General features: G+C 42.4%; 2 protein-coding genes and 1 long non-coding RNA gene across 3 annotated transcripts in view; 1 reads left to right on the top strand and 2 right to left on the bottom strand.

Annotated features, from left to right (window-relative positions):
• Positions 1-26,083, top strand: part of NT5DC1 (5'-nucleotidase domain containing 1) — a 278,111-nt gene that overhangs the window by 23,360 nt on the left and 228,668 nt on the right. Inside the window, 2 exon segments of the mRNA XM_050951616.1 lie at positions 7,604-7,683; positions 18,757-18,838. Coding sequence (XP_050807573.1) covers positions 7,604-7,683; positions 18,757-18,838 — 162 coding nt within the window.
• On the bottom strand, positions 3,211-4,127 carry LOC127049351 (uncharacterized). The gene is made up of 3 exons (XR_007773951.1): positions 3,982-4,127; positions 3,702-3,755; positions 3,211-3,382 (listed from the first exon to the last, which is right to left on the bottom strand). It is a non-coding gene; the product is annotated as an uncharacterized LOC127049351 (long non-coding RNA).
• COL10A1 (collagen type X alpha 1 chain) overlaps positions 23,711-26,083 on the bottom strand; it is a 94,143-nt gene continuing 91,770 nt past the window's right edge. The window contains exon 3 of the mRNA XM_050949605.1: positions 23,711-25,942. Within this exon, the coding sequence (XP_050805562.1) occupies positions 24,048-25,942 (1,895 nt within the window). The 3' untranslated portion in view covers positions 23,711-24,047. The remainder of the gene's footprint in view (positions 25,943-26,083) is intronic.

The raw sequence follows: 26,083 nt of genomic DNA, 5'->3' as shown, positions 1-26,083 counted from the left end.
TTTGTTCTACCACCGTAAAGGGCATCTCTAGGAACCAAAGGCTGTGGCAGCTTTTTTTCTCGTAAAAAATTTTTCACCCGGTTATCGTTTGCTAGCATAGCCTGCCACTCGTGTTCCCACACGGTCCTTACCTCAAACCCCTGGCTTTTTAAAAATTCAGCCTTAATGATGGTTCGGTTGTACAGCTGTCCGTAGGTCGCCTTAAGCAATGGGTTGTAATCATTTTCGCAATAGCAGATGCGTGAAAAAAACACCCGTTAAATTCAAAGACCGTGGGTTTACCAGCTATAACGGCGTAACCGTCCAAAAAATAGGACCCCGTTTTAAACTCGCCACCCTGCAAAGCGTGTTGAATGTAAATATTCTCAGTGTGGGCTACGTACATTAACCACTGAATGGCCGGCGTGGAATATCTCTTCTGCTGTTTGTGGTAATTGTCTAACGGCAAAAGGGCTATGGTTTGCGGTTTTAAAAAATTAAACCGGTACATGGCCATGCAAATCGAGGCTAATGTGAGGTGCTGAAAGGGATCTATACACTTAGTAACCACCTCCTCATTATCCTTTCCGGGGTTTTTAACAATTTGCTTTTCTGTCATTTTTATAACTTCGTTTCTGAACCGGTCGCAAGCCTCTCGCAAAATTTCAACATCTTTTTGACAATAATAGCATAGTTCTTTTTGAAGATCAAAGCTGTTTTGGCGATTGTGCTGGTACCAGTTTAAAAATTCCTTTTTTCCTTCAGGCATCATGTAGTCTACTCCAAAGTACTCTATTTCGGGCATAGGTCCCACATAGTTTTGATTTTTAACAGTGTTAAAAAAGTGCGGAAAGTACCCCTTCGCTTCCTCAAACCCCGTAGCTTTGGGTAACTTGCTAAGTTTCATGGGGAGAAAATTTAAAGAATCTATAAATTTAATGTCTAAGTTTACCACCATCACGCAAATAAGTTTTCCCCCTTGCATTAAGGTGCTAACAGCCATTTTTTCTTTAATTAACTGCCTAAGAATAAAATAATTATCATAACCTTTAGCGTTATGAGCAATAAAAGTGTATCCCTTAAAGCGCTTGTCTACAAAGGTTAAAACAAACTCGCTAATGCATTCTTCCCCCTTAAATTCCCAGCTAGTTTCTTTATTTAAATGCAAAGCATAAACATAATTTGGCACGTGTACCCCCGTTTCTTGCATACATTCAAAATCATAAAACACATAATCCTTTCCCTCTTCTGGAGACCAAATATTACACATATAACACTCGTGACCCTCTATGTTGTCGGTTTTTTGATAGCACTGGGGACACTTTTTGCTTGTACACTTGTGATTTTTAACCATGTAGAAGCCGCACTTATCGCAAAAACTTCTGTTTTTACAATCAACTTTACCGCTGGTCGCCAAAGCGCTGTGCCTTTCTAAACAGGCATCAGACCTGCAAAATAGCTTACAGCTGGGGCATCTCTTTTTTTCACCGGCCACTTTGAGGCACTCGGCGCTATTACACGTACGGCAGTGGTTTTTACAGGCGTGCTGGTGTTTGTGGCTATAGGGAGCGTAACAGTAGTTGCACAAATACGAGGTGCCTATAAAGGCTTTAATATTTAAAATGCCGTAATAATGTTTGCTATGTAACAAAACAAAAACAGTTTGGGAACGCTGTACACCCCCCGTTGTAAAAAAACACCAATTTCCATTTTCATAATACATAACGGTAATAGCTCTCCCCAAGCGCTCTTCGAAAGAGCTCACGTCTGTCAAGCTAATCGTTTTTTGGTCCGAAAACCCCAACTCCTGATGAAGGTGTTTGGCCCCCTCTAACAGCTGGGCATCTGTAAGTTTTTTATCTGATAGAAGACCCAGCACGCTACCGGCAAAACACAGGTTGTTACCCTGGTTATTTAAATTAATTAAATGTTTTCTTTTTTTTTCAATAATTTTACTGTACGTAATAGTTTTTAGGGGTCTTACAGACCCAACTCCACCAACCCTGTTTCTAATAATTGTAACAACCAGGCGTAAAGTTCCGGACCCCACAATCTCTGCGTTACTTTGCAACACATTAACGATGTTATTTAAAAAATCTACGGCGTTTAAATTTTCCCAAGGCCTCCGTAAAGAAAAGAGCGGGTGATTTAGCCTGGGGGCATCTAAGCGTAGCTGTACAAAATCTTCAGGGCCCACCTGATTATTAATATCATCTAGCAAATTTTGAATAGCGATGTCGATGGCCGCCATGGCTTCTGTGAACCCCGTTACTCTGTCCAAATTAGCAAAACGAAATTCTTGAAAATATTCATAAGTGTTAAACTCTCTTAGGGGTCTTATCCAGTGTCTTACACGCTCCAAATACACCTGTGGTGGTGTATCAGGAGCGGGGGAATCTGGACCTTCAGAAGAAGAAGGGGTGGGAGGGTCTATTTCCCTTTCTTGGTTGGGGGGTTGTTTTTTTAAAATAGCTTTGGCTTTTTTATTTTTTTGGCCAAAAGCCTTCTTAATATTTTAAATTTTTTCCATTTTTTTTCCAACTCCTCTTTACATTTTTAGGTTTCATGTTTAGTCACACTCTTCCTTCCCCCTTCAACGCGCTTTCCACCTTTTCAGTTAGTGCCCGGGTATCTGCTATTTTTTGGTCTAAAACCACCCTTTCTTCTGGAAAATTTTGTTTTTGAAACACCTCAAGAATTAGCTTTGAAAACTTTTTATCTATTAAACACTTTAGAGATGTACAAACACTAAACAGCTCGTTACAAGCAGCAACTGATGCGGCCAGCCCCACAGGAAGATTGTTATTTGTAGCAAGGGTTTTGCGGGTCCCAAAAGCCGGGGGGTTAACTTCTTCACCCTGCTCAAACCCACCCCTAAACACGGTTGCTTCTACAGAGTTGTTTGTCTTTACCTTTTTTAAAGCTAATTTATTTTGGGTCGGGGAGGCATAGGTCTGTTGAAAACTAGGGGCTTTAATTCCTCTGCCTCGCTTACCATGGTTCCTGGAAGTTGTAGAGGTAGCTTTGGGCGGTTCAAAAGCGGGGGGCCTGAGCCCCTTTCCTCCTGCCCTGAAAACGGATGCTGTTTTAGAGGTAGATTTTTTGGCCTTTTTTAAGGCCGGCTGGTTTTGTGCAATAAGGGATTTGGACGTGCAGGGCTGTTCAAAATCGGTGTGCTTAATACCCTTGCTTCCAACTGCAGGTGCCTCAGAGGGAAATCTTTTACCCCTCTTTAAAGGTTGCTGGCTTTGTGCAATAAGGGATTTGGACGTGCAGGGCTGTTCAAAATCGGTGTGCTTAATACCCTTGCTTCCAACTGCAGCTGCCTCAGAGGGAAATTTCTTGGCCCCTTTAAGCGCGCTCCCCTTCAACATTTCTTCTTGAGGAATAACGCTTGATAAGTCTGCCGATACACATAAACAAAATGTTTTTTAGCACGGGTTTTTTTACTAACAACAACAAACGTTCCCCAAATATATATATTTTAAAAACGTTTTTGCAGTAAGGGGGGCTAAAAACCGCGTTTAAATACAATGTACAAAATAAAACGCTCTTTTAGCTTACACCACCCTGGGGCGGTACAACGGCAACTTTTGTACAGTAAAACCTTTAAGGGTTCTTTTTCCTAACAATAACAAACAAGCCCCTAAAAATGCACACTATTTCCAACAACAGCTTTTTTTAAAAAAAAAAAAACCACATATTTAAAAAACAGTTCACACCTTCTTCTGTAATTTCAGGAAAACCTATTGGGTGGTTTTGACTTCCATCTTGTTCTAAATTTAAAAAATAAATTTTTTTAAAACCTTTTTTCTTAAAAATAAATTATACTTGTGTAGCATATTAATTAGCTTACCAAAATTTAAAGCTTCTAGCGCGGCATCTGGAATGTCAAGAAAAAAGGCCTCATCCTATTTAAAAGAAAAAATATTGCCTTTTAACTAAGCATAACGTTGGTGTAATACCTTGGCGGCCCACACAAATCATAGTAATGTTTCTTACCATGTTGTTGCTCCCCATAACGGTAGAAGTCTTGTATTAGCAATATTTCTTTAACAGCCTTGTTCAGTTTTTTTGTCCCCCTATTTATAGGTTTAAACCTGTTTTTTTAAAAAAAAGGTTTTGCGCCCCCACTTCCCAAAATTAATATTTAAAAAGGCGTTTCTTTAAAAAAACAGGGTGTGTAAAGGGCATTTTTCTAGGAAAAAAGGCGGGTGTGGGTTGGGGGGTGCCTATATACTTTAGCTTTAATGGCTAAAAATGTTATTTTTGTATAGTAAATGTGTTTAAACAGTTAATAAAAAGACTTTGTAAATGGTAATATACCAATTTACACCTTTGTAACCAAAAAGTTTTTAAAAACTGCAACCTGTATTTTTTTAATTTGTTTTATGGCCTTGGTTTTTAAAACAAAACTGCTAATTTAAAAATAAACCACGTTAAACTTTTACAAAACTTATTTTACATTGTTAGTAAGTTAAAAAATTTAGGTATTACTTTAAAAAACACATTTTAAAATGGTATTTAGCTTTTGTTACAAGGTAAAAAAAAAAAAAAAGCCAAAGGCTCTGGCTGTTTAGATAAGAGCGGAGGGGGGTTTGTCTTAGTTGGTTTTTTAAAAAAGGCGGGAAGGTTTTTGGCTACACACTTTAGCTTTTAAACTTTAATGGTAAAAAGCTTAGTTTTGATAGTAAGTAAGTTACTATGCTTTTTAATACCTGTTTTTGGCATTCTTTTGCTTTAAAAGAAGAGCTTGTTATGTTTTGTTCTTTTTATTTTTAATTTACTGACTTACAGAGGCTGTTTTTGCTAACAGCTGCTGCAAAAGCCTGCTGTTTTTACTTTAAAATGGCCCGGGTTAGCCTAAAATTAAAAAAAAACAACCTTTTTTTGTTACAACACATTAGTTTTATTGCCCTAAACTGTTTTTGCACACTTACATGTTATTAAAACACCTATGCCTAAATAAAGGCTATGGGTCTTCATGTAGGCTTGTCTTTTCAAGTGTTTTATTTGTTAAAAAGTGGGGAAAAAAGCAATCTTCTTCTTCTCTCTAATCCACTGGTTTACAAAATATGGGGACTATAAACCACCTGTTACTAAAAAACCTAGGGTGCTTCTGCATATTTTTTTATTACAACACATACAAAAGGATTGTCTTTTCGAGTCCTTATCCCTTTGTAAAACTTGATGTAACTTGTTAAAAAGCATGGGTCAGCAGCAGCCTTCTTATCTCTGATCCACTGACTCACAGAGGCTCCTTTGCTAACAGGGGCTTTGCTTCTTTGTCTTTCTAATTCAGTGGTTTACAAAATAAGGGGTTTATAAATTGTTTGTTACTAAAAACCTGGGGTGCTTCTGCCTGCTTTTTTTTATTACAACACATACAAAAATGTGTTTTATTTCTTTGCAAAACTTAAGGTAACTTTAACATGTTAAAAATAATGTATTACTAAAAGCTTGTGAATTTAACTTTTATAAAAAAAGCCCTTTGTAAAAGGGCTACATGGCAAAAAAATGCTGGGGGTCTGTTTCTTTAGATAAGAAAAAAACAGTTAAAAGGAAGGGGGGAGGAGGGAGTTGGCTCTTGTTTAAAATCTTGGGACTCTAGGATTGGTTCAGGAAAATGAATTCTATGACGCTGTTGTAAAACCACCTCTGATTGGTCCGATCCAAAGGCGGTGATAACAAGCCTGAGAGGGTTTGAACCAGGAAAGCTGCCTCATTTTACAGAAAAACTGCAAAGGTAAAAATTCTCTCTCTGTGACTCAACCGTGTGCTCTTTGCAAAGAGGACCTTTTTCCCCCTTTTCTTGGCTTGTTTTTTCTTTTAACCCACCCTGATTCTGTTCACTTTTTTACCCTGTGGTTACTAAACAGACTTTGCCTGCTTCTCTCTCTCTCTCTCACCTTCTGATTTTACCATGTGCTCTTTTTTCTTTTCACCTCTCTTTTTTCTTAATCTACACTGATATTGAATAGTTTCAATGCTTTTTTACCCGGTGCTTACCAAACAGGCTTTGCCTTTGTCAATTTTCTTTTTTAGTACCCCCTTTATAGTTTTTGACCATGTGCTTACTACACAGGTTTTGCTTTAGCTAATTTCCCTTTTAAACCTAGTTTTAAAATGTTTTTTTAACCTAACTAGTTTTAATGTGTTTTATTTACTAGGGTTAAACCAAAAAAGCTAGCTCGTTTTACAAAAAGACTGCAAAGGTAAACATTTTTTTGATTTTACCCTAAGCTTTATTGTATTTTTCTTAGCCACTTTTTTATAGAGTTTTTATGCTGTGCTTACCAAACAGGTTTTTGCCTTTGTCAATTCTTTTTTTAAACGCTTTTTTTTAGTACCCCTTTATAGTTTTTGGCCATGTGCTTTCTACACAGTCAATTTTCCTTTTAAACCTAGTTTTTAATGTTTTTTTTTAACCTACACGGGTAGTCAATGCTTTTTTATCTTGTGCTTATCAATCAATTTTCCTTTTAAACCTCGTTTTTTCTTAACCTACATAGGTATTAACTAGTTTTAATGTGTTTTATTTACTAGGGTTAAACCAGAAAAGCTGCCTCATTTACAAAAAGACTGCAAAGGTAAAAATTTTCTCTTTTTTTTTTATTTTACCCTGAGCTTTATTGTATTTTTCTTAGCCACTTTTTTATAGAGTTTTTACCCTGTGCTTACTGCACAGGCAATTTTTCTTTTAAATTTAATAATATTAAAAGCTTTTTTCTTAACCTACACGGGTAGTCAATAGTTTTTACCCAGGGCCTCCCAAACAGGCTTTGCCTTTGTCAATTTTCCTTTTAAACCTCGTTTTTTCTTAACCTACATTGGCATTGAATACTTTTAATGCCTTTTTTAGCAAATTTTTAACCTACCTTGGTATTAAATAGTTTTCACTCCCTTTTTTACCCTGGGCCTCCCAGACAGGTTTTGCCTTTCCCTTTTTCAACCTAGTTTTTAAAATATTTCCTTTTTCTTTAAGTTTTATCTTCCTATTCTTTCATAACTCTCTCTTTTCCTCTTCATGTCACCAAGCACAAACATACACAACACTCCCCCATAGTCAAACACATACACGCACATTTTTTTCAAAATGGCCGACGGCACCACACTCTTGCGCCAACGGAAACGGGGGGTGAGAAGGTGGGACATAAGCCCTAAAAGGGGCGTGGAAACCTGTCAAAATTTGTATGGTGATGAATACTATTGAGCTTATTACTACTGATGTTCACAAAAGGCAGCCTTGTGACTGTCTTCCTCAGTTCTGCACTGTGGAAATCTTCCCCCAGAAGGACTCATCAACGTTTTTAGAGCCCTGTTACATGACTCTGGCCCTTTTTGCCTGAACTGGTGAGGATCTCATCCAGAGGCTTAATATTTCTTTTTAAAATGTCAGTAATTTGCTATAGAGTAGCAATTTTCTATCGCCAATAGAATGATGTCCAGAAAAAGAGAGTCTCTCGAAAAAAATAACATGATAGTAGATTTGCCAATGGCCAATATCCAATCCCAGTAAAAACACAATGGGAACTTTAAAATTAACCATTTAAACACAAACTTTTCCCCCAGTTAAAATATACACCATAGTTTAAAACAACTTTTCTTTTTCTTTCTTTTGCAGCTAAATATTATTGCTATGATAATTATTTTGACCTGCCAGGAGCCCTTCTTTGTGCAAGGATTGTGGATTCTTTAGATAAGGTAAGAGCTACGTAATTTCAAGCTCAATTAATAGAAAAGAAAAATATTGCTACTTGTGTTAGTTTTTTCCTGTCTCTGCTCATCTCTCTTCCCTCCCCTCCCTAAACACACACAGTACCATGTTGAATAATGAATTGTCTTGACACTTATGCTAAGAAATGAAATATAAATTGGGTTGGACCTTTGCATTCCAATTTTACAGTGTATGTAGGTCTTCCTCTAAAACAATTGGGACAAATGAAGTGGTCAAAATATACTCTGATGGCACAAAGAGCTAGCATAAGAATAGTTAAGTGCTTGTCTGCCTTAGTTTTTCTTACAGTTAGAATGGTATTCCTAAAAACTAATTGGAAATTGAAATATGATCTAGTGTAACTCTTACAAGTGACTTGCTAACGAAGGCAGATAGTTAAGTGGGTTCAGAAGGTTAAATGTTCAAATTGAAAACTTTCACTCTACGCATTAACTCTATATGCTACACATATGTGTATACCTAGGAATACACCTCTAGAGGTGGAATCATTTTAAAGTTTTCAGGTGCTAAGCATAACCACTCATTAAATTCTAGATGACAGTCACATGAATATCTAGAGCTTTTTACTCAGACAAAAGTATAAGACAGTATATCTTAAATTCTTCCTGAAGGTAATGAAGAGCGCATAGAGGTTGAAGCTTGTAGATTGTTTTTAATAAAAAACAGATCCTTTCAACAGTAGAGTATGGTGGTATCCCTCTATTGCTATAGTTTAAGTCAATATGCTGGTTAATGATACTGTGATACAGGGCCGCCCAGAGGATTCAGGGGGCCTGGGGCAGGGCCGGGTCTTTGGCAGCAATTCAGCAGCAGGTCCCTCTCGAAGGGAAGGATGCGCAGCTGAATTGCCACCGAAGAATGAAGCAGTGGCGGTAGAGCAGCCTAAGTGCCGCCGACTGCTGCTTCCCCCACCTCCCCTTCACCACTTGCAGCGCTTGTATTCACTGGGCAGCGCTCCGAGGCTCCGGCAGCAGTTCAGCGGCGGGTCCTTCACTTGCTTCGAGTCTTCCGCTGCACTGAAGGACCTGCTGCCAAAGACCAAGAGCGAGTGAAGGCCTGCTGCGGAAGTACTGCCGCAAACCTGGAGCTGTCTGCCCTGCCCTCCCGCCCCCCCTCCCCCCGCAGCCCTGCTGCGATACTTAATCTCTTCTGAGCTTTATCTCTGTTTAAAGGAAGAGTACCCATTATCAGACTACCATAGTATCAGAGTGCCTCACAATCTTTGATGTATTTACCCTCACAACATCCCTGTTAAGTAGGGATGTACTGAAGCAGAGAGAATAAATTACTTGCTGTAGGTCACACAGGCGAGCTGTGGCTGAACAGGTAATTGAACCCAGATCTTGTAAGTCCAAGGCTAGTGCCCTAACTACTGGATCATTCTTCATCTCACTGTATGTGTTCACGGTATGCCGGGGAACCTGCTATGTATAATTGAGTTGGTGGTGATTATTCAGAATTTGAAATTATGTTACTTAGCTACTGGATCATGTTTTCATATTGTATATCGTTATTGGGTCAACTTGCTGAAAAAAGTCAATAAAATTCAAGTTAAAAAACTACAGCACTGAAACTTTCCAATCCCTGGAATATAAAGCCAGTGTAGGATAATGAACTCTCTACAGCAGCACTGCTCAGCTGCTGGTGTACGACCTGGAAGTGATGCATGAAGGATATCCTGATAGGTTGTAAATTGCTGGCTATCAAAGCAAAATAAATAAAAACCCGTCATTCCCCCAAGACCCAGCAGCAGACTATGTATAGGGCCCTCATGCAAATCCATGTTTGGAGTAGTAGACATTAAGTTCGTATTAACTGCCGAAGTATTGATTTTTCTAGCTCTATATAGTCCTGTAGCATTACGAATGGGTCTTTATTCCCATCTGAATACAAATTTGAGGTAACAGGTAAAGATCTCAAAGGCAGTCCCTTGAAATCTTGTTAACCATTATATCAAAAGCCATGCCAACCAAAGTGTTGAGAGGTTGCAACACTGCTACAAAAATTCATTGTTTAATACAGCAACACTATATCTCAAACATTAAGCTTTATTGAGTAGCTTAAAAAAATAAAACTATTTCAGACCATATTGCCTGCATGCCGCTGCCGTTTACCTTCTGTGACTGGTCATTATGAACATGGGAACATCTTTCCTCTGTGGTGTGTACTGACTGCTTGTTTGATTCTGGGTGTATTTCAAGGGACTAATTACAATCTCTAATGCTCTGGGATTCAGGTATTTAGGAAACTGCTTCTCTCCCTATATCCTAACATGGCAATTGAGATCAGCAGAGACACTTCTGCTGTCAGTTCCTAGATAGATCCTTCTAGGAATGGTGAGCGTATTTTTTTTTATGGGGGGTTCTTGTCTGTACAAATACTATTATCAGTGACAGCTGCTGTGACAATACTTCTGGAAATCTTTTAAAAAAGTAGTAACTGGGGTGAGAGGGTTCACTAGGATTTGAATGGAGCTATGCAAGTAGATTGTAAAGTCTTTTAGGAGAGTAGGAAGATATATTGTTTGCTGAATGTATGCTATAAAGAAAACAATTTGGTGGTGGAATGAATGGAATTAATAGTGTTAAAGAGAAGTTGTATACAGGGGCGGTTCTAGACATTTCGCCACCCCAAGCACGGCGGCATGCTGCAGGGAGCGCTCTGCCAGTCGCTGATCCTGCAGCTCCAGTGGACCTCCCGCAGGCGTGCCTGCGGAGGGTCCGCTGTGGAGCCGCGGGACCAGCAGACCCTCCGCAGGCATGCCACCAAAGGCAGCCTGCCTGCCACCCTCCCGGCGACCAGCAGAGCGCCCCCAGCAGCTTGCCGCCCCAAGCACATGCTTGGCGTGCTGGGGCCTGGAGCCGCCCCGGTTATAAATCACATTTGAAGGCTGAGTTTGGTCTTTGCAAGGATCTTCAAGCAGGAGGAGGGATAGCTCAGCGATTTGAGCATTGGCCTGCTAAACCCAGGTTGTAAGTTAAATCCTTGAAGGGGCCACTTAGGGATCTGGGGCAAAATCAATGCTTGGTCCTGCTAGTGAAGGCAGGGGGCGGGACTGGATGACCTTCCGGGGCCCTTCCAGTTCTATGAGATAGGATATGAATATATGAAGATATATCTATGAAAAAATATTTATTTTCTTTAAAGATTTGGATAGTTCCCAATTAACAAAATCAGGTAGGCATAGGAGGGGAGAATATTTTGATTTTTACAATATTGCAAATATATATTTTAATAAAAACACTGTCTTGCCTGTGAGCAATTCTTATTTAAAATCTAATGTAAGTTCTTTTATGTAAGTCAAACTCAGATAAGGAATAAGTAATGATCTTATTTCTACACTGTGGCAAATTGCCGGTACTGTTATGCTGGGTCTCACGCTTTCTCTTCTTTGGGGAAGGTTCAGGGCGCCATGGCTTGCCTCTGAACCAGTATTTTAATTACCCCACTAGTGTCCTTGAGGAGGGGAGTGGAGAGGGAGGGACTTGGGCCCACCCTCTTCTCCAGGTCCCAACCCAGGGGCCCTGAGGTTTGTGGTGAACCACTTGAACTAGCGGTTCCTTCCCCTGGGCTACTTCCCTCTCCTGTCCTTCAGCTTGTGAAGGGGCTTCTTGCCCTCCTTCTACACAAGCCAGGTGCCCCTTACCTAGAGTTTCTTTTGGATTTCTCAGCCCACCGCAGCACTCCTCCAAACTTTCCTTTTGTCTCTCTTCAAAACTGTTCTGTTCAACTCCTTCAAACTGCTCTCTGCTCCAACTCGCACACTGTCTGACTGAAGCAGGGGGGTTTTATCACATGGCTGACTGCTGGTGCTCTAATTGGCTTCAGGTGCTCTAGTTAATCTATAGCAAACCTTCCTCCCCTTGCAGGGAATAACGCTCCCTGCTAACACTCTCCTGCTGCCCTCTGGCCATGCTGTATCACATATTTCCCCCGCCCCCTGCTCAACACCAAGGGGTTGGGCTACTTGGGACGAGAGGCAGTGCTGTCGTGATAGGCCATCAGCGTTGCCATGTTGGCTTCCAGCTCTATGCTGGACCTGAAAATGGAAAGGCTGCAGAGAGAGGAACCACCTCGTCACTCTGGCTTTCCTCTCCTTGTTCCTGTGCATCCACTGGAGCGGGGCGTGGTCTATCACAAGAGTAAACCACTGCCCCAGGAGATAGTAGCGGAGAGTCTCCATAGCCCGTTTTATCGCCAGACATTCCTTTTCGGCAACAGCGTACTTTTGTTCCCTGGGGAGGAGCTTCCGGCTGAGGTACAAGATGGGGTGCTCCTCCTCCCCTACCATCTGGGAAAGGACGGCACCGAGCCCCACCTCCGAGGCACCTGTTTGTAGGATGAATTCCTTCTCGATGTCTGGGGCAATGAGTACTGGATGGCAGCATAGGACTGTCCGTAAATCTGCAAATGCTTCTTCTGTCACATCAGTCCACTTTACTATCTCGGGGCCCCGAGCTTTTATCAGATCCATTAATGGCCCTGCTCTTGTGGCGAAATGAGGGATGAATCTCCGATAGTATCCTACTATCCCTAAAAATGCTCTGATCTGCTTTTTGCGGATTGGTCGAGGCCAACCTTGTATTGCCTCCACTTTGTTCCACTGGGGTTTTACCAAACCTCTCCCTGCTACATGCCCGAGGTGTCTGGCCTCAGCTAGTCCTATCACGCACTTGAGAGGGTTAGCAGTGAGACCGGCCTTTTGCAAGGCTTCCAGCACTGCTTCTACTTTTTCTAGGTTCGTTTCCCAGTCAGGGCTATGTATGACTATGTCGTCCAGATAGGCGGCGGTATACTTGGCATGGGCTTGGCTTGCAATAACTTATCCATAAGTCTTTGGAATCTTGCAGGGGCCCCATGAAGTCCGAAAGGGAGGACAGCGTATTGAAACAGGCCATCGGGTGTAGAGAAAGCAGTCTTTTCCATGGCATCGTTGGCCAGGGGAATTTGCCAATATTGTTTGGTCAGATCCAGAGTGGTTAGGTATCGGGCCTTGCCTAACTGATCAATTAGCTCATCAATGCATGGTATCGGGTAGGCATCGAAGTGGGATACTTCATTCAATTTCCGGAAGTCGTTACAAAACCTCAGGGTGTCATCAGGCTTGGGGACTAGGACAATCGGACTGGACCACTGGCTGTGGGATTCTTCAATGACCCCGAGTTCCAGCATCTTCTTCACTTCCATCCTAATTTCTTCCCTTTTAGTTTCCGGTATTCAGTATGGTCTTATCATCACCCTTACTCCGGGGCTGGTGACAATATGATGTTGGACTAGTGTCGTTCGGCCCGGTTGTGTACAGAATATGTCCTGGTTCCGGTGGATCATTTCAATGACCTCTGTTCATTGTTCTGGGGTTAATTCAGGAGATATCTTTACCTGTCCCTGTGGGTCATCTGTCTGAGGTAGAGCTCCTCGAATGGCCAGACACATCTCTCTGTCATGCCAGGGCTTCAGTAAGTTGATGTGGTAGATTTGCTCTGGCTTTCAGCGGTCTGGTTGTCTAACCTTATACTTCACTTCCCCAATGGCTTCCACTATCTCATATGTTCCATGCCAGCTGGCTAGAAGTTTGCTTTCTGCTGTCGGTACTAACACCATCACCCGTTTCCCCAGCTGAAATCTCCATACTTTCGCCCGACGGTTGTAATATGTCCGCTGCGCCTCTTGTGCTTTTTCCAAATGTTCCCGTACTATCGGGGTTACTCAAGTTATTCGCTCTCTTATCTGTGTTACGTGCTCAATGACATTCTTTCCTGGGTTGGGTTGTTCCTCCCAATCTTCCTTGGCGATATCTAATATCCCGCATGGGTGGCGTCCATATAATAGTTCAAAGGGAGAAAAACCCATGGATGCCTGGGGGACTTCCTGTATAGCGAACATTAGATACGGTAGAAGGGTATCCCAGTCTTTTCCATCCTGTGCTACCACCTTCCGGATCATACTTTTAAGGGTACGATTAAATCGCTCGACCAGTCCATCTGTTTGTGGATGGTAGACTGAGGTCCGTATGGCCTGGATGCGGAGCAGAGCACATAAGTCTTTCATTAGTTTTGACATGAACGGGGTTCCCTGGTCTGTCAGGATCTCCTTAGGGATGCCCACTCTGGTGAAAACCTGTAGTAGTTCTTTTGCTATTGCCTTGGACGTGGAGTTTCTTAAAGGAATGGCCTCTGGATACTGCGTGGCATAGTCAAGGATGACTAGTACGTTTCGATGGCCCTGTGTTGATTTTTCTAATAGGCCCACTATGTCCATGGCTATCCTCTCGAAAGGGACGTCAATAATAGGCAAAGGTACTAATGGGGCCCGCAAGTGAGGTCGGGGGCTATGCAACTGGCATTCAGGGCAGGAGGCACAATAACGCTGGACTTCTGCACGTATCCCTGGCCAATAAAACCTTCTTAAGATTCTATCCAGGGTCTTGTCTACCCCTAGATGTCCCCCAAATAGATGACTGTGAGCTAACTCTAGTACTGCCCTCATGTGTTCCCGTGGGACTAAGAGTTGCTCTACTTCTTCCCCTCGTATTTGCTCTAGCCTGTACAAAAGATTGTGTCTGAGCACATAATATGGCCTTGGGCCTTTGATTTTTCCTTCCACAGGCACACCATTTACTTCCACTACCTCCTCCCTCACGTTCGCATATAATGGATCTTCGGCCTGGTCCTGCCCAAAAGTCTCACGTGCAGTACCGAACTGACCTAATTCTAGGGGGCCTATTTCTACTCTTCCCCCTGGGGTGCTCCCACTTGGGCTAGGAACCGCTTCCGAGTCTTCCTTGGCCTGAATTATCTCCTGGTCTCCTGAGCGGGTTTGCCTACCCACAAGGGAAGTTTTTTGATTCTCTGCTAGAATCCTGGTCCCTAATCTTTTATCTGCCCTTCGTTCTCGCCTAGACCTTTGGGGTTTTCCAGGGGATGAGAATAACTCTGGAGCAAATTTGGCAAACATTGGGGTGAGGATATCTGTAGTTGCCTCCATCTCAGCCTGGGGGTTGCTACCCTCCCCTGGCTCTATTGGGGTAAGTAAGCTCTCAAACCCGGGGAAGTCTCTCCCAATCAAAACAGGATAGGGGAGCTTGGGGACCACCCCTGCAGAAACCCTGGTAGTATTCCCCTGGATCTCAATCCGTACCAGAATTGTAGGGTAAAAATTCACGGTGCCATGTACGCACGTTACCCCTGTGTTTTTGGCCTGGGTTAGTTGGTCTGTTCCCACCAACTCCCCCGAGACCAGCGTGACAGCACTCTCAGAATCTATTAATGCTATGGTCTCAGGGAAGTTGGTGGGAACAGACCAACTAATGCTAAATACAGTTACCATTCATTTTTACTGGTCTAGTATATCCATGTGAGGTCATTGTGACCCCTACCAGGCCAATTAGGCCACATCGCTCCCCGTAATCACCCAGATTATACTGCATAGGTTCTTCCTTGTTGGGGCATTGGGCTGCTATATGCCCCAATTCCCCACACGAATAACACTGCCCCCTTATTCCAGTTGTCACCCTCTGCCTGGGGCTATTTGGCTGGCCCCCCACCTTTCTTCCCAAACCCCCAGATCCCTTCCTGGCCTCGAGCCATTCCTTGGTGTCTTTCCTCCCGGTTACAGTTCTCGACAGCCCAGGGCCTTGGGTTTGGGGTTGGCTTCCTGGATTGATGTGTCTCCCCGCCTGGGGTCTGGAACAGTTCACAGGCTGCCAGCTGTCTTTCCACGAGGGAGACCAACTCATCATAGGTAGAGGGATCATTCTGGTCAACCCAAGACCTAGTGGTAGCCCCCTCATATACCGGTCCAATACCAGTACCTCTATCTTCTCAGAGCTAAGGGCCTCAGGGCGTAGCCATTTCTGGGTCAGGTGGATCAGGTCAAACAGTTGTGATCGGGGTGTCTTGTCCTCCGTATATCGCCACTCATGGAACCTCTGGGCTCGCAATGCCGTTGTTACTCTGAACCTGGCCAGGATCTCTGCCTTCAGCTGGGAATAATCTGCTGCAGCCTCTGCAGCCATATCGTAGTAGACCTTATGGGCTTCCCCACACAGGAATGGGACAAGGATACCAGATCATTGATCTCGGGGCCAGGCCTCCCGCAGGGCTGCTCTTTCAAAAGCCAGGAGGTATGCCTCCACATAATCCTCCTGTGTCATTTTCTGTAGGCAATGGCTAGCCCGTACGGTTCGGGTCCCCTCGCAGTTGCGATTCTGCTCCATCTGGTTCACCAGGTCTTTCAGCAGGGCTCGGTCCTGAGCAGCCTGACTCATCAACAGATGATTGATCTCCTGCTGCATTCCAGTCATCTCCTGTTGGGCGGTTGCTTGGACCCGGGTAGCCTCCTGCTGGGCCGGGGTGGCTTGTATAAGGGCCTTGATCACATCGTCCATCTTAAGGATGGGAGGGTTTTGCCTAACCCTGGACTAAGTCCCCACCGCGCAGATCCCACGCTTGACACCACGTGTGGCAAATTGCCGGTACTGTTATGCTGGGTCTCGCGCTTTCTCTTCTTTGGGGAAGGATCAGGACACCATTGCTTGCCTTTGAACTGGTATTGTAATTACCCCACTAGTGTCCTTGAGGAGGGGAGTGGAGAGGGAGGGACCTGGGCCCGCCCTCTTCTCCAGGTCCCAACCCAGGGGCCCTGAGGTTTGTGGTGAACCACTTGAACTAGCGGTTCCTTCCCCTGGGCTACTTCCCTCTCCTGCCCTTCAGCTTGTGAAGGGGCTTCTTGCCCTCCTTCTACACAAGCCAGGTGCCCCTTACCTAGAGTTTCTTTTGGATTTCTCAGCCCACCGCAGCACTCCTCCAAACTTTCCTTTTTTCTCTCTTCAAAACTGTTCTGTTCAACTCCTTCAAACTGCTCTCTGCTCCAACTCGCACACTGTCTGACTGAAGCAGGGGGGTTTTATCACATGACTGACTGCTGGTGCTCCAATTGGCTTCAGGTGCTCTAGTTAATCTATAGCAAACCTTCCTCCCCTTGCAGGGAATAAGGCTTCCTGCTAACACTCTCCTGCTGCCCTCTGGCCATGCTGTATCACAACACCATTCTTGATTTCATTCAAACAATAGACAATCTTTTCTCTAAACAGTCTACAGTACTTTAATGTCGACGACATTGATTGGAAACAATAAAATTTGTAGTACTAGGTCATGATATCATGATCAATGAATTCAATAAGCTAGTGATGTCTACTCAATCTGCATATTCAAAAATGTGCAAAATTAAAGAAGCTTCCTAATACCTGAATAGCTGTTATATCAATTATTTTACTAACTACAACTATTGAGATTTCATCCTTTCCCTCTTCCTTCCTTCTCTTCCCATCTGCAAGGCTGAATCATGGTTTTGTTTCTTAGTAACTAAATCACATAGCATGTCTCTAGATAACATCATTTATTTGTAGTGTTCACTTTCACTTTATGCACAGTTGGGCAAATGATGGCCATTAATTTCACCAGAGAGACAATGTGGGTGAGGTAATATCTTTTACTGGACCCACTTTTGTTGGTGAGTGAGACAAGCTTTTAAGCTAAAGAGATTTTCTTCAGATCTGGAAAAGGGACTCTAGGATCTTACCTACCCTTGCAAGTTAAAGCCCATTAAATCAGTCCCGGGCTCTATAACTCCTGAGGTGTCCACCCTGCAGCTGGAGCGCTCCTGGTAATCCACCTCCATGAGAGCCATAGAGCTTCCAGTTCCTGGGCTGCAGCACCGGGGTGTCAGTGTGGACGATGTGTTGCATTATTGCGCTGTGATTGGCTTATGGAAACATCTCATAATCCCCTGAAGTCAAGTGGTCACTCTGGTCATTGTTTTGAACTCAGCTGCAGGCATGTGGATATCCCCTTTCAAAGCTCCATTTCTGGCATGCTTATCTCCTCCAGGACACAAAGCAAACCATTACTGTGGAATGCTCCTGCTGCAGAGACAGGTGTTTGTGTGTTTGTGAGAGAGAGGGGGCGGGGCGTGGGGGCTGATGTCTGGTTTCCCCCTTCTCCCTGCCTCTGTCTGAACTTACAAGAGAGCATGCTGACACACTTTGTCCCCCCAAACACACTATCTCTCCTCCCACATACACACAACACACTCCTTCTCACACTCCTCACCTCCTCATTTGAAAAGCAGCTGGCAAGCTAGTAGGACGCCCATGGAACAATGGGATTGCGAAACCTGCATCATGTGATGCTGTGCTTGCCCCATTAGGCATTGCAAACCTTTTCCAAAGCATGCTGCAGCCACTTGTACACTGAGATAACTACCACAATGCACTGCTTTCTGTGGCATTGCAAGAGCTGCTAATGCGGACATGCTCTACTGTCACAAGGAAGACAGTGTGAACACATGGTAGCGATTTCCCTGCTGGTGTCTCCAAGGGTCGGTTTAACTCTTGGCAGTCTACATCTGTAAGTTTAGCCATGCCCTAAGTTTAGTTGACAATCACTGACTCCTAAGTGCCTAAGTCACATTTGAAAATAAGACTCGGGCTTATAAAGGCAAGTCTACTCTTAAAATGCTGTATTGGTGCAGCTGCACAGATGTAGCACTTTAATGAAGATGCTGTAAGCTGATGGGAGAGAGCTTTCCTGTTGGCTTAGTTAATCTACCTCCCCGAGAGGTATTAGCTGTGTTGGCTAGAGAAGCTGTCCCACTGACATAGCGCTGTCTACCTTGGGGAGGGGGGGCGGGCTAGGTCAGTGTAACTACATTGCTCGGGGGTGTGGATTTTTAACCCCACTGAGTGATATAGTTATACCGATTATAGGTCTGTAGTGTAGACCAGACCTAAGTCAGAAAGGAGTAGCAATGCTGAATTGAGCAATGCCTAAATACCTTTAAAAATCTGGACCTGCGTGACTTGTCTAAGATGGCTCACAGTCTGGCAGAGCCACCTGATGAATCCTGATCTCGTGAGTCCCAAGCCGTAACACTTTGCTTTCAAATAATTGTTGTTTGTTAATGACGTTCACTTTATTTTTGCTCATGTAAAAACTGATACCTGACCTGTATGTTTGTTTGTTTATTTATTACTCTTACAGTATGTCAGACAGACAAAATACAACTTTTGGAAGGATGTGATTGCTGCTATACAGTATAACTATAAAACCTTAGCTTTTAAAGGTAGGCAAGTTAATTCAAAACACACTTACTACGGTAGGCTGAAAATATTTATAGGCTTGGCAGAATTCAATTTTTTTTAAATAATTTCACAGATAATATGTGTTTATTTTTAAGATATTTTTTAAAAATTTTGATCTAAATTTTCACAGTTGTGCAAAATTGTGGGTTTTAAGCATTTTTATTCATATTGGTTTAAATTTTCATAGTTGCAGGAAATTATGGGGAATCAGACAATAATTATTTAATGGCAGTAAATGTTGAGATTCAAAATTTAAAACTCTATAACCATTACATCACAAATTGTCAACATCACATGTAAAAATATACAAAGTAAATATTCTTAATCAGTCTCTCAATTCTCAAGCAGCATTTTACTTACTTTCCAGTCGATGAAAATCAAAATGTATAGACAGGCAAATATTTTTTCATAGGTTTGTGTCTCTATGGGGAGATCACCATTTCCTGTCATTTACCAATAAAAATCTAATCTGTCCAATCCTATTTATATATTTACTGAAGCAGAAACTTCTACATTTGCTTTGTTACTCAAATTGATTTTCATTAGAAATAAAAATGCATTCCATGGTAGAGTGGTTCTAAGCAAAATAACTGTTTAGTGTTGCAAGTGGATGATGCCAGAATGTGTTTCACAAATAATGACCAGATGTTCATAAATATACCTTTCTATATCTTCTAGCTTATATCTTCCATTGGGTGCATGATGTGATATTGGAAATTTGTGAGAACCTTTAGGGAATCAAGGAAATCTTCATTCAAATACACTATTTTCAGCAAGATCATTCATTGCAAACACATAGGAAGAAAAATACACTTTTCATTAGCTATCATACTTCTGCAGAATTTGCATTAAGAATCTTGTATTGCACAAGGCTTTGCTTCTAAATGGTGTTGATTATGTAAATTTCTGTGCAGTAGAACTTCTTTAGATAGCATTGAGCTGCACACATAAGGCCAAATTTCCAAATTGATCTCCAAAATTGTGCCTGCAAGTTACATGTTTCCATGTGCAAATACCTATTTGTGTATTAAAGTAGGGGGGCTCTGTGTACAAACAGATGAATGTACATATTTTGTGACTGAAAGCTTGATCTTTCATAATCCTATCAGTGGCAGTGTTTATTTTAGTACACACATACTTCTCTTTTACAACAGTCCTCCTTGGACTGTTGTACTAATTTAAATGAAATAAATTTAAGGACCTCAAGGAATTCATTTTGAAGCACTTGGAGGAGAGGAAGGTGATCAGGAATAGTCAACATGGATTCACCAAAGGCAAGTCATGCCTCACCAACCTGATTGCCTTCTGTGGTGAGATAACTGGCTCTCTGGATATGGGGAAAGTGGTGGACATGATATATCCTGACTTTAGCAAAGCTGAGGGGAGAGAGGGTCCAGAGTGACCTAGACAAATTGGAGGATTAGACCAAAAGAAATCTGATGAGGTTCAATAAGGACAAGTGCAGAGTCCTGCACTTAGGATGGAAGAATCCCATACACTGCTACAGGCTGGGGACTGACTGGCTAAGCAGCAGTTCTGCAGAAAAGGACCTAGGGATTACAGTCGATGAGAAGCTGAATATGAATCAACATTGTTGTCAAGAAGGCTAACGGCATATTGGGCTGTATTAATAGGAGCACTGCCAGCAGATTGAGGTAAGTGATTATTCCCCTCTATTCAGCACTGCTGAGGCCATATCTGGAATATTGTGTCAAGTTTTGGGCCCCCCACTAAAGGATGTGGACAAATTGAAAAGAGTCCAGCGGAGGGCAATGAAAATGATTAGGGGTCTGGGGCACATGATTTATGAGGACAGGCTGAGGAAACTGGGCTTATTTAGCCTGCAGAAGAGTGAGGGGGCATTTGATAGCAGCCTTCAACTACCTGAAGGGGGGTTCCAAAAAGGATGGAGCTTAGCTGTTATCAGTGGTGGCACATGACAGAACAAGGAGCAATGGTCTCAAATTGCAGTGGGGGAGGTCTAGGTTGGATATTATAGACTCGTAGACTTTAAGGTCAGAAGGGACCATTATGATCTTCTAGTCTGACCTCCTGCAAAATGGAGACCACAGAATCTCACCCACCTGTAACAAACCTCTGAGCTATTGAAGTCCTCAACTTATGGTTTAAAGACTTCAAGGTGCAAAGAATTCTCCAGCAAGTGACCCGTGCCCCATGCTGCAGAGGAAGGTGAAAAATCCCCAGGGCCTCTGCCAATCTGCCCTGGAGGAAAATTCCTTCCCAAAAACTATTTCACTAGGAGGGTGGTGAAGCACCAGGCCAATGAGAGCTGCGGGAAGCGGTGGCCAGTACATCCCTCGGCCCACGCCGCTTTCAGCAGATCCCATTGGCCTGGAGCAGCGAACCGCAGCCATTGGGAGCCACGATCGGCCGAACCTGCGGACACGGCAGGTAAACAAATTGGCCCGACCCACCAGGGGCTTTCCCTGCACAAGAGGTGAAACAAATTTGGGAATCACTGATCTAAACTCCTATAAAGCAAGCCCAAGTGTTTATGTCCATTGGATGAATGAAGAGGTAAGTGGGTAACAAGTTACTCGTCTCATAGGGATGTCTGTTCTAACACTGATGGAGATTAAGATTTCATAAAATGTACTCTCAATAGTACTACTTAATACCATTCTCCCCCTACTTTAAAAAAAAAAAGTAACTACCAGTAATTAGATTTGTGAGGTACATGCTGGCAAATTTCAGCATGTTTTACTTCAATATAAAGTAATTGCGAAACCATTGTCCGAAGATCATTTGTACTTGCCAATGGAAGGTTTCCCATATCCACTACACTGTGGCTGTTAGCACTTTCTATGGAAGTGCCAAATAAATTTAATGTATTGGCAACTAAATATAGCCTCTTGAAATGCTGGAAAGATGCTTTGAGAAGTCAAGCAGATTAATGATCTATCACAAGAGGATTACATATTTAAATCATTTGTTGTATAGAAAAGTGGTGAACCTAATTGGAATCTGTTCATGAATTATATTGGAATATGAGGAGAAAAGACCAGGCTGATTAATCAAAAAGGCCAGTGTGCGTAGAATTTTCAGTTTGGCTCAAGAGGAAGGAGAATTTATGTGGCATTTGGGTATTGTGTTTAGTGCCTATTATGTTGCCATTCAGCCTTGCAAAACTATTGTGAAAATTTACCAACACGCTCACTAAGTCTGCTTGGCCACTGTAGCATAAATCTTATTTGATTCTTCCAGAAGCATTGTTCATTGTAGGCAAAGGAATGACTAGAATTTTGCAAAGCTGTTGCATAATAATTTATTACAATTTATAAAATAATACATGTTGACTTAATAACAGACCAATTTAAAGATGAACTTCACTTTTTTATTAATACCTAAGTTTTATCAAATTTGGAAAACAAAATAGAAGTGTTTAGAAAAGAAGAAAAATAATGCTGGTTTCAAATTAATACAGTCACTGACTTTGGTTTCATAAAAAAATAACATAATCAAAAAATGGTAAAACATGGATTTTTAGCTTTTAGTAAGAGTAACACTGTCAAAGCATCGGTGTAAAAGCAACCTTCAGCTTAAAATAAACAGTAAAATCAGTTTTTCAGATTTATTTGACAAGCCTCTCTGATGCATACTCTTCTTTGAGAGCCATGCATGGACAGAAGAATCTTATATGAACAAAAGCCTGATCACATTGTTACATGGCTATTTTGTACATTTAACAACAAACAACAACAACAAAAACCATTAAAAATATTAACTTAGTTGATTTGCTCATCTATGTACCAATAACTTCCGTGCTGAGTACTGTATATTAGAATGATGAATGCTGTATCCAACAAATTAATGAAACATTAAATATACATGTGAACAGTAAATATGACAGTGTGATCTGTTGGCTGATTTAATTAGCTCTGCTAGGAATGTCTCAGATATGTCATTGAATAATGCACATTCCCAATTTTCATTAATTGGGAACTAATAATAAAGATATATGCTTTTTAAAGAAATAAACTTACTGTGCATGAAAAACAGTGTGGGTAAGAGACTGCCTCTAATGATTTCAGGTGATAAAGCTATTTTAAATTTAGTATATGCATGAATGCCTGTGTTTTGTTGCAGATCTATAATGCCAGTTTCTGAATTTATTGACAAAAACAGTTGTAACATATACTCAGAATATTAGTTAGTCTACAGCACCTTAGTTTAAAATTTGCTTTAAAATATTGCATTAGTGTGTTGCTGCAGATTATAAAATCACATTTCTAAAAAATCATTGCACAGACTTCTAGATTCACAATCTGAGTATTCATCTTTAGCCTTAAAAGCTTGGCTCTTCAGACATATAGTTTTTTTTAAATAAATCCTTCAAAAGATCACCCTTATCTAAAATAGATATTTACATTTAATTATTATAGTACAAAAAACTTGCTTCCAAAGTTGCCTTGTCCTTTCTGTCCATCCCTGTAACCTTTCTCCTTCACCCCCCTTATTGCAGAGAGCCTTTAAAGGAACAAAACCCCTTCTCTTGCAAATAGCTGGACAAGTGATTTTCTCTTTCTTTACTTCTATTTGATGAACTAATTTTAAGAGATCCCTCCAGCGAAATCAGTACCTTAGTAAGATATAAAATCCTTTGTTATGCCTAAAATCTTTGGAAACATATTTTTAAGTTGATGAAACTTCATAAACATGTCTATTGTTGTTATAACTAAGTAAAGTAGTGTTCCCTTTCTCTAAAAGCAATCTCTTGAAACATTTGTTATGAACACACTAAACTTCTGTGACTGATTAATTTAAAATAATGTCTTTGTTTCAGTGAGATAAATATGTAGTAATCTGGAATGATTACTTTCTGAAGGCTTAAGAGTACATTTAAAATATAAAATCAGCTTAGAAATACTGATTAAGAAAATGTAAAACAAAGAAGAGCTATATCATCTATTACCATAATGTTTAATGTTGTATTCAGCAGGACAGCTGACTTGCCTTTACTACAAAGTTTCTGCAAATAAAGCTCTGACATACTTCTAAAAATGCATAAAGTTACCCTGAAGCTTAATTTTGAAACAAATTCCCCTACCCTATCATCCTCACTTCCCCTTTGTGCCAGATAATTTGTATGACCAGTCATAGGTGTCACAGCATAGTCCAATTAAAATTATCTGAAAGAGGCAATATTAGCAGAGCTAAGGTGGGATACTATCATATATGAGCAAACAAGAATCCTGAAAAAGAGGAGTGAACATAATCAGAGGAATACAAGCCATTAGATTCTGCATTGGGCAACTGCAACCAGACTTGATCATTTTCCATGAGATCAATGACAGCACTTCCAGAAGCTTGGTCAAGGTATCCTTTCTTGTACTCATCATAAGTGTACATGATTGGTGAGCCATTTTTGTAGAGTGCGACCCAAACATTTGTTCCTTTTACATGTACATGGTAAGAAAAATAGTAAAGTCCTGGGATCCTACATGTGAAGATTCCTGTTCTGGGGTCATAATGTTGCTGTCTGTTGTACAAGATTTTATCAAATTTGATGGGCACAGTGGCCCCAGGGTAGGCTTTGGAGAGAATGGCAGAGAAAGCTGACACTGGCATTCCAGTTAGACCTTGATTTACTCCTGCTTTCATAAGAGGCATTCCTATGAGGCCTTGACTCTCTCCTGCTTTTATGTAACCATCTGGCATCTGTGGGAGTATTGCTTGTCCAGGAGGACCAGGTGGACCCGGAGGGCCTGGTAACCCAGGCTCTCCATTGTTGCCTCTTGGGCCTGGGAGCCCAGGTGGCCCCATAGGTCCATTTAAACCTTTTGTAGCAATGCCAGCTGGACCGGGTAATCCTGGTGCCCCTGGTTCCCCTTTACTGCCTGGAAAACCTGGAATACCTGGTGGCCCAACTGGACCTCTTATACCAGGTATTCCAGAAGGTCCCCTTGGGCCTGGCTCACCATTAAATCCTGGTGCTCCTTTAAATCCTGGTGCACCCATTGGACCAGGTAGGCCAGGTGGCCCTGCATGACCATTGTCCCCTTTTGGGCCTGGTAAACCTGGAGGTCCTTTAGGACCAGCAAGACCCTGCTCCCCGGGATATCCTGGTTTTCCCTGTAATCCTGGTAGGCCTCTGTCACCTTTAGCTCCTGGGTATCCTGCAAGCCCTGCAGGTCCTACTTCACCTTTAGGCCCAGGTAGGCCATTTTCACCCGGTATTCCTCTAAGTCCTTGAGGACCCATATTTCCAGGTGGTCCAGATGGTCCTGGTTCTCCTGGAACTCCAGCTGGGCCTTCATCTCCTTTGATTCCTGGAACACCGGGAAGGCCTTCAGGTCCTCTATGTCCTTTCATCCCTGGCAAACCTGGCTTTCCAAACCCTGGAAGACCTGGGGATCCAGGCATGCCCGGGGGTCCAGGCAGTCCTTTAGCTCCAGGAATCCCTGGCAATCCTGGTGGTCCATTTGCTCCAGGCTTTCCAATTCCTGCTGCTCCAGGTTCCCCAGGAAGGCCTTGGGAACCTGGGATGCCTGCCGGTCCTGGTGCACCTGGTAAACCCCGATCACCTTTCACACCTGGCTGACCTGGAAACCCATTTTCACCAGGCTTCCCTATCCCAGCAAGTCCAGGGGGTCCTGGGGGGCCTTGGGGGCCTGGGAGCCCTCTGTCTCCTGGGTGACCTGGAACTCCATATCCATTTTCTCCCTTTAGTCCGTTTATACCAGGAATACCTGCCTCACCTTTTTCTCCGGGGACACCCCGCGGCCCTTGTGCTCCTGGTGGCCCTTGTTCTCCTGTCTTGCCAGCAACAGAGATTCCAGCAGGACCAGGAATTCCAGGAGGCCCTTGTGGCCCTCTTGATCCTGGGAGACCAGCAGGTCCAATGTCTCCTTTTTCACCATTTAATCCTCTCTCCCCTGGTTTTCCTGGTAAACCTGGTAAGCCTGGCTTTCCAACAGCAGAAAATCCGGGTGGGCCTGGGGGCCCTGGTGGACCTTGAGGACCTGGATTTCCATAGCCTGGTGGCCCTGCTGGGCCTGGTTGTCCTCTTGGGCCAGCAGGACCTGGTAGACCAGGAGGTCCTTGTTCTCCCCTTCCCTGTAAACCTAAGACACACAATACAATCATTAGTGCAGTGTTTGCAGGTTCATAGCTTGTCAGCATTTTGGCTGACAGAGAGAAAACAAAATAGAAATGAAAATACTAATTAGTAGAATGTCTACAAAGATCAGTGTCTTTAAATTATT

Source organism: Gopherus flavomarginatus, chromosome 4 (assembly GCF_025201925.1).
Source record: "Gopherus flavomarginatus isolate rGopFla2 chromosome 4, rGopFla2.mat.asm, whole genome shotgun sequence".
Taxonomy (NCBI): Eukaryota; Metazoa; Chordata; order Testudines; family Testudinidae; genus Gopherus; species Gopherus flavomarginatus.
This window is presented reverse-complemented; position numbering and strand designations above follow the sequence as displayed.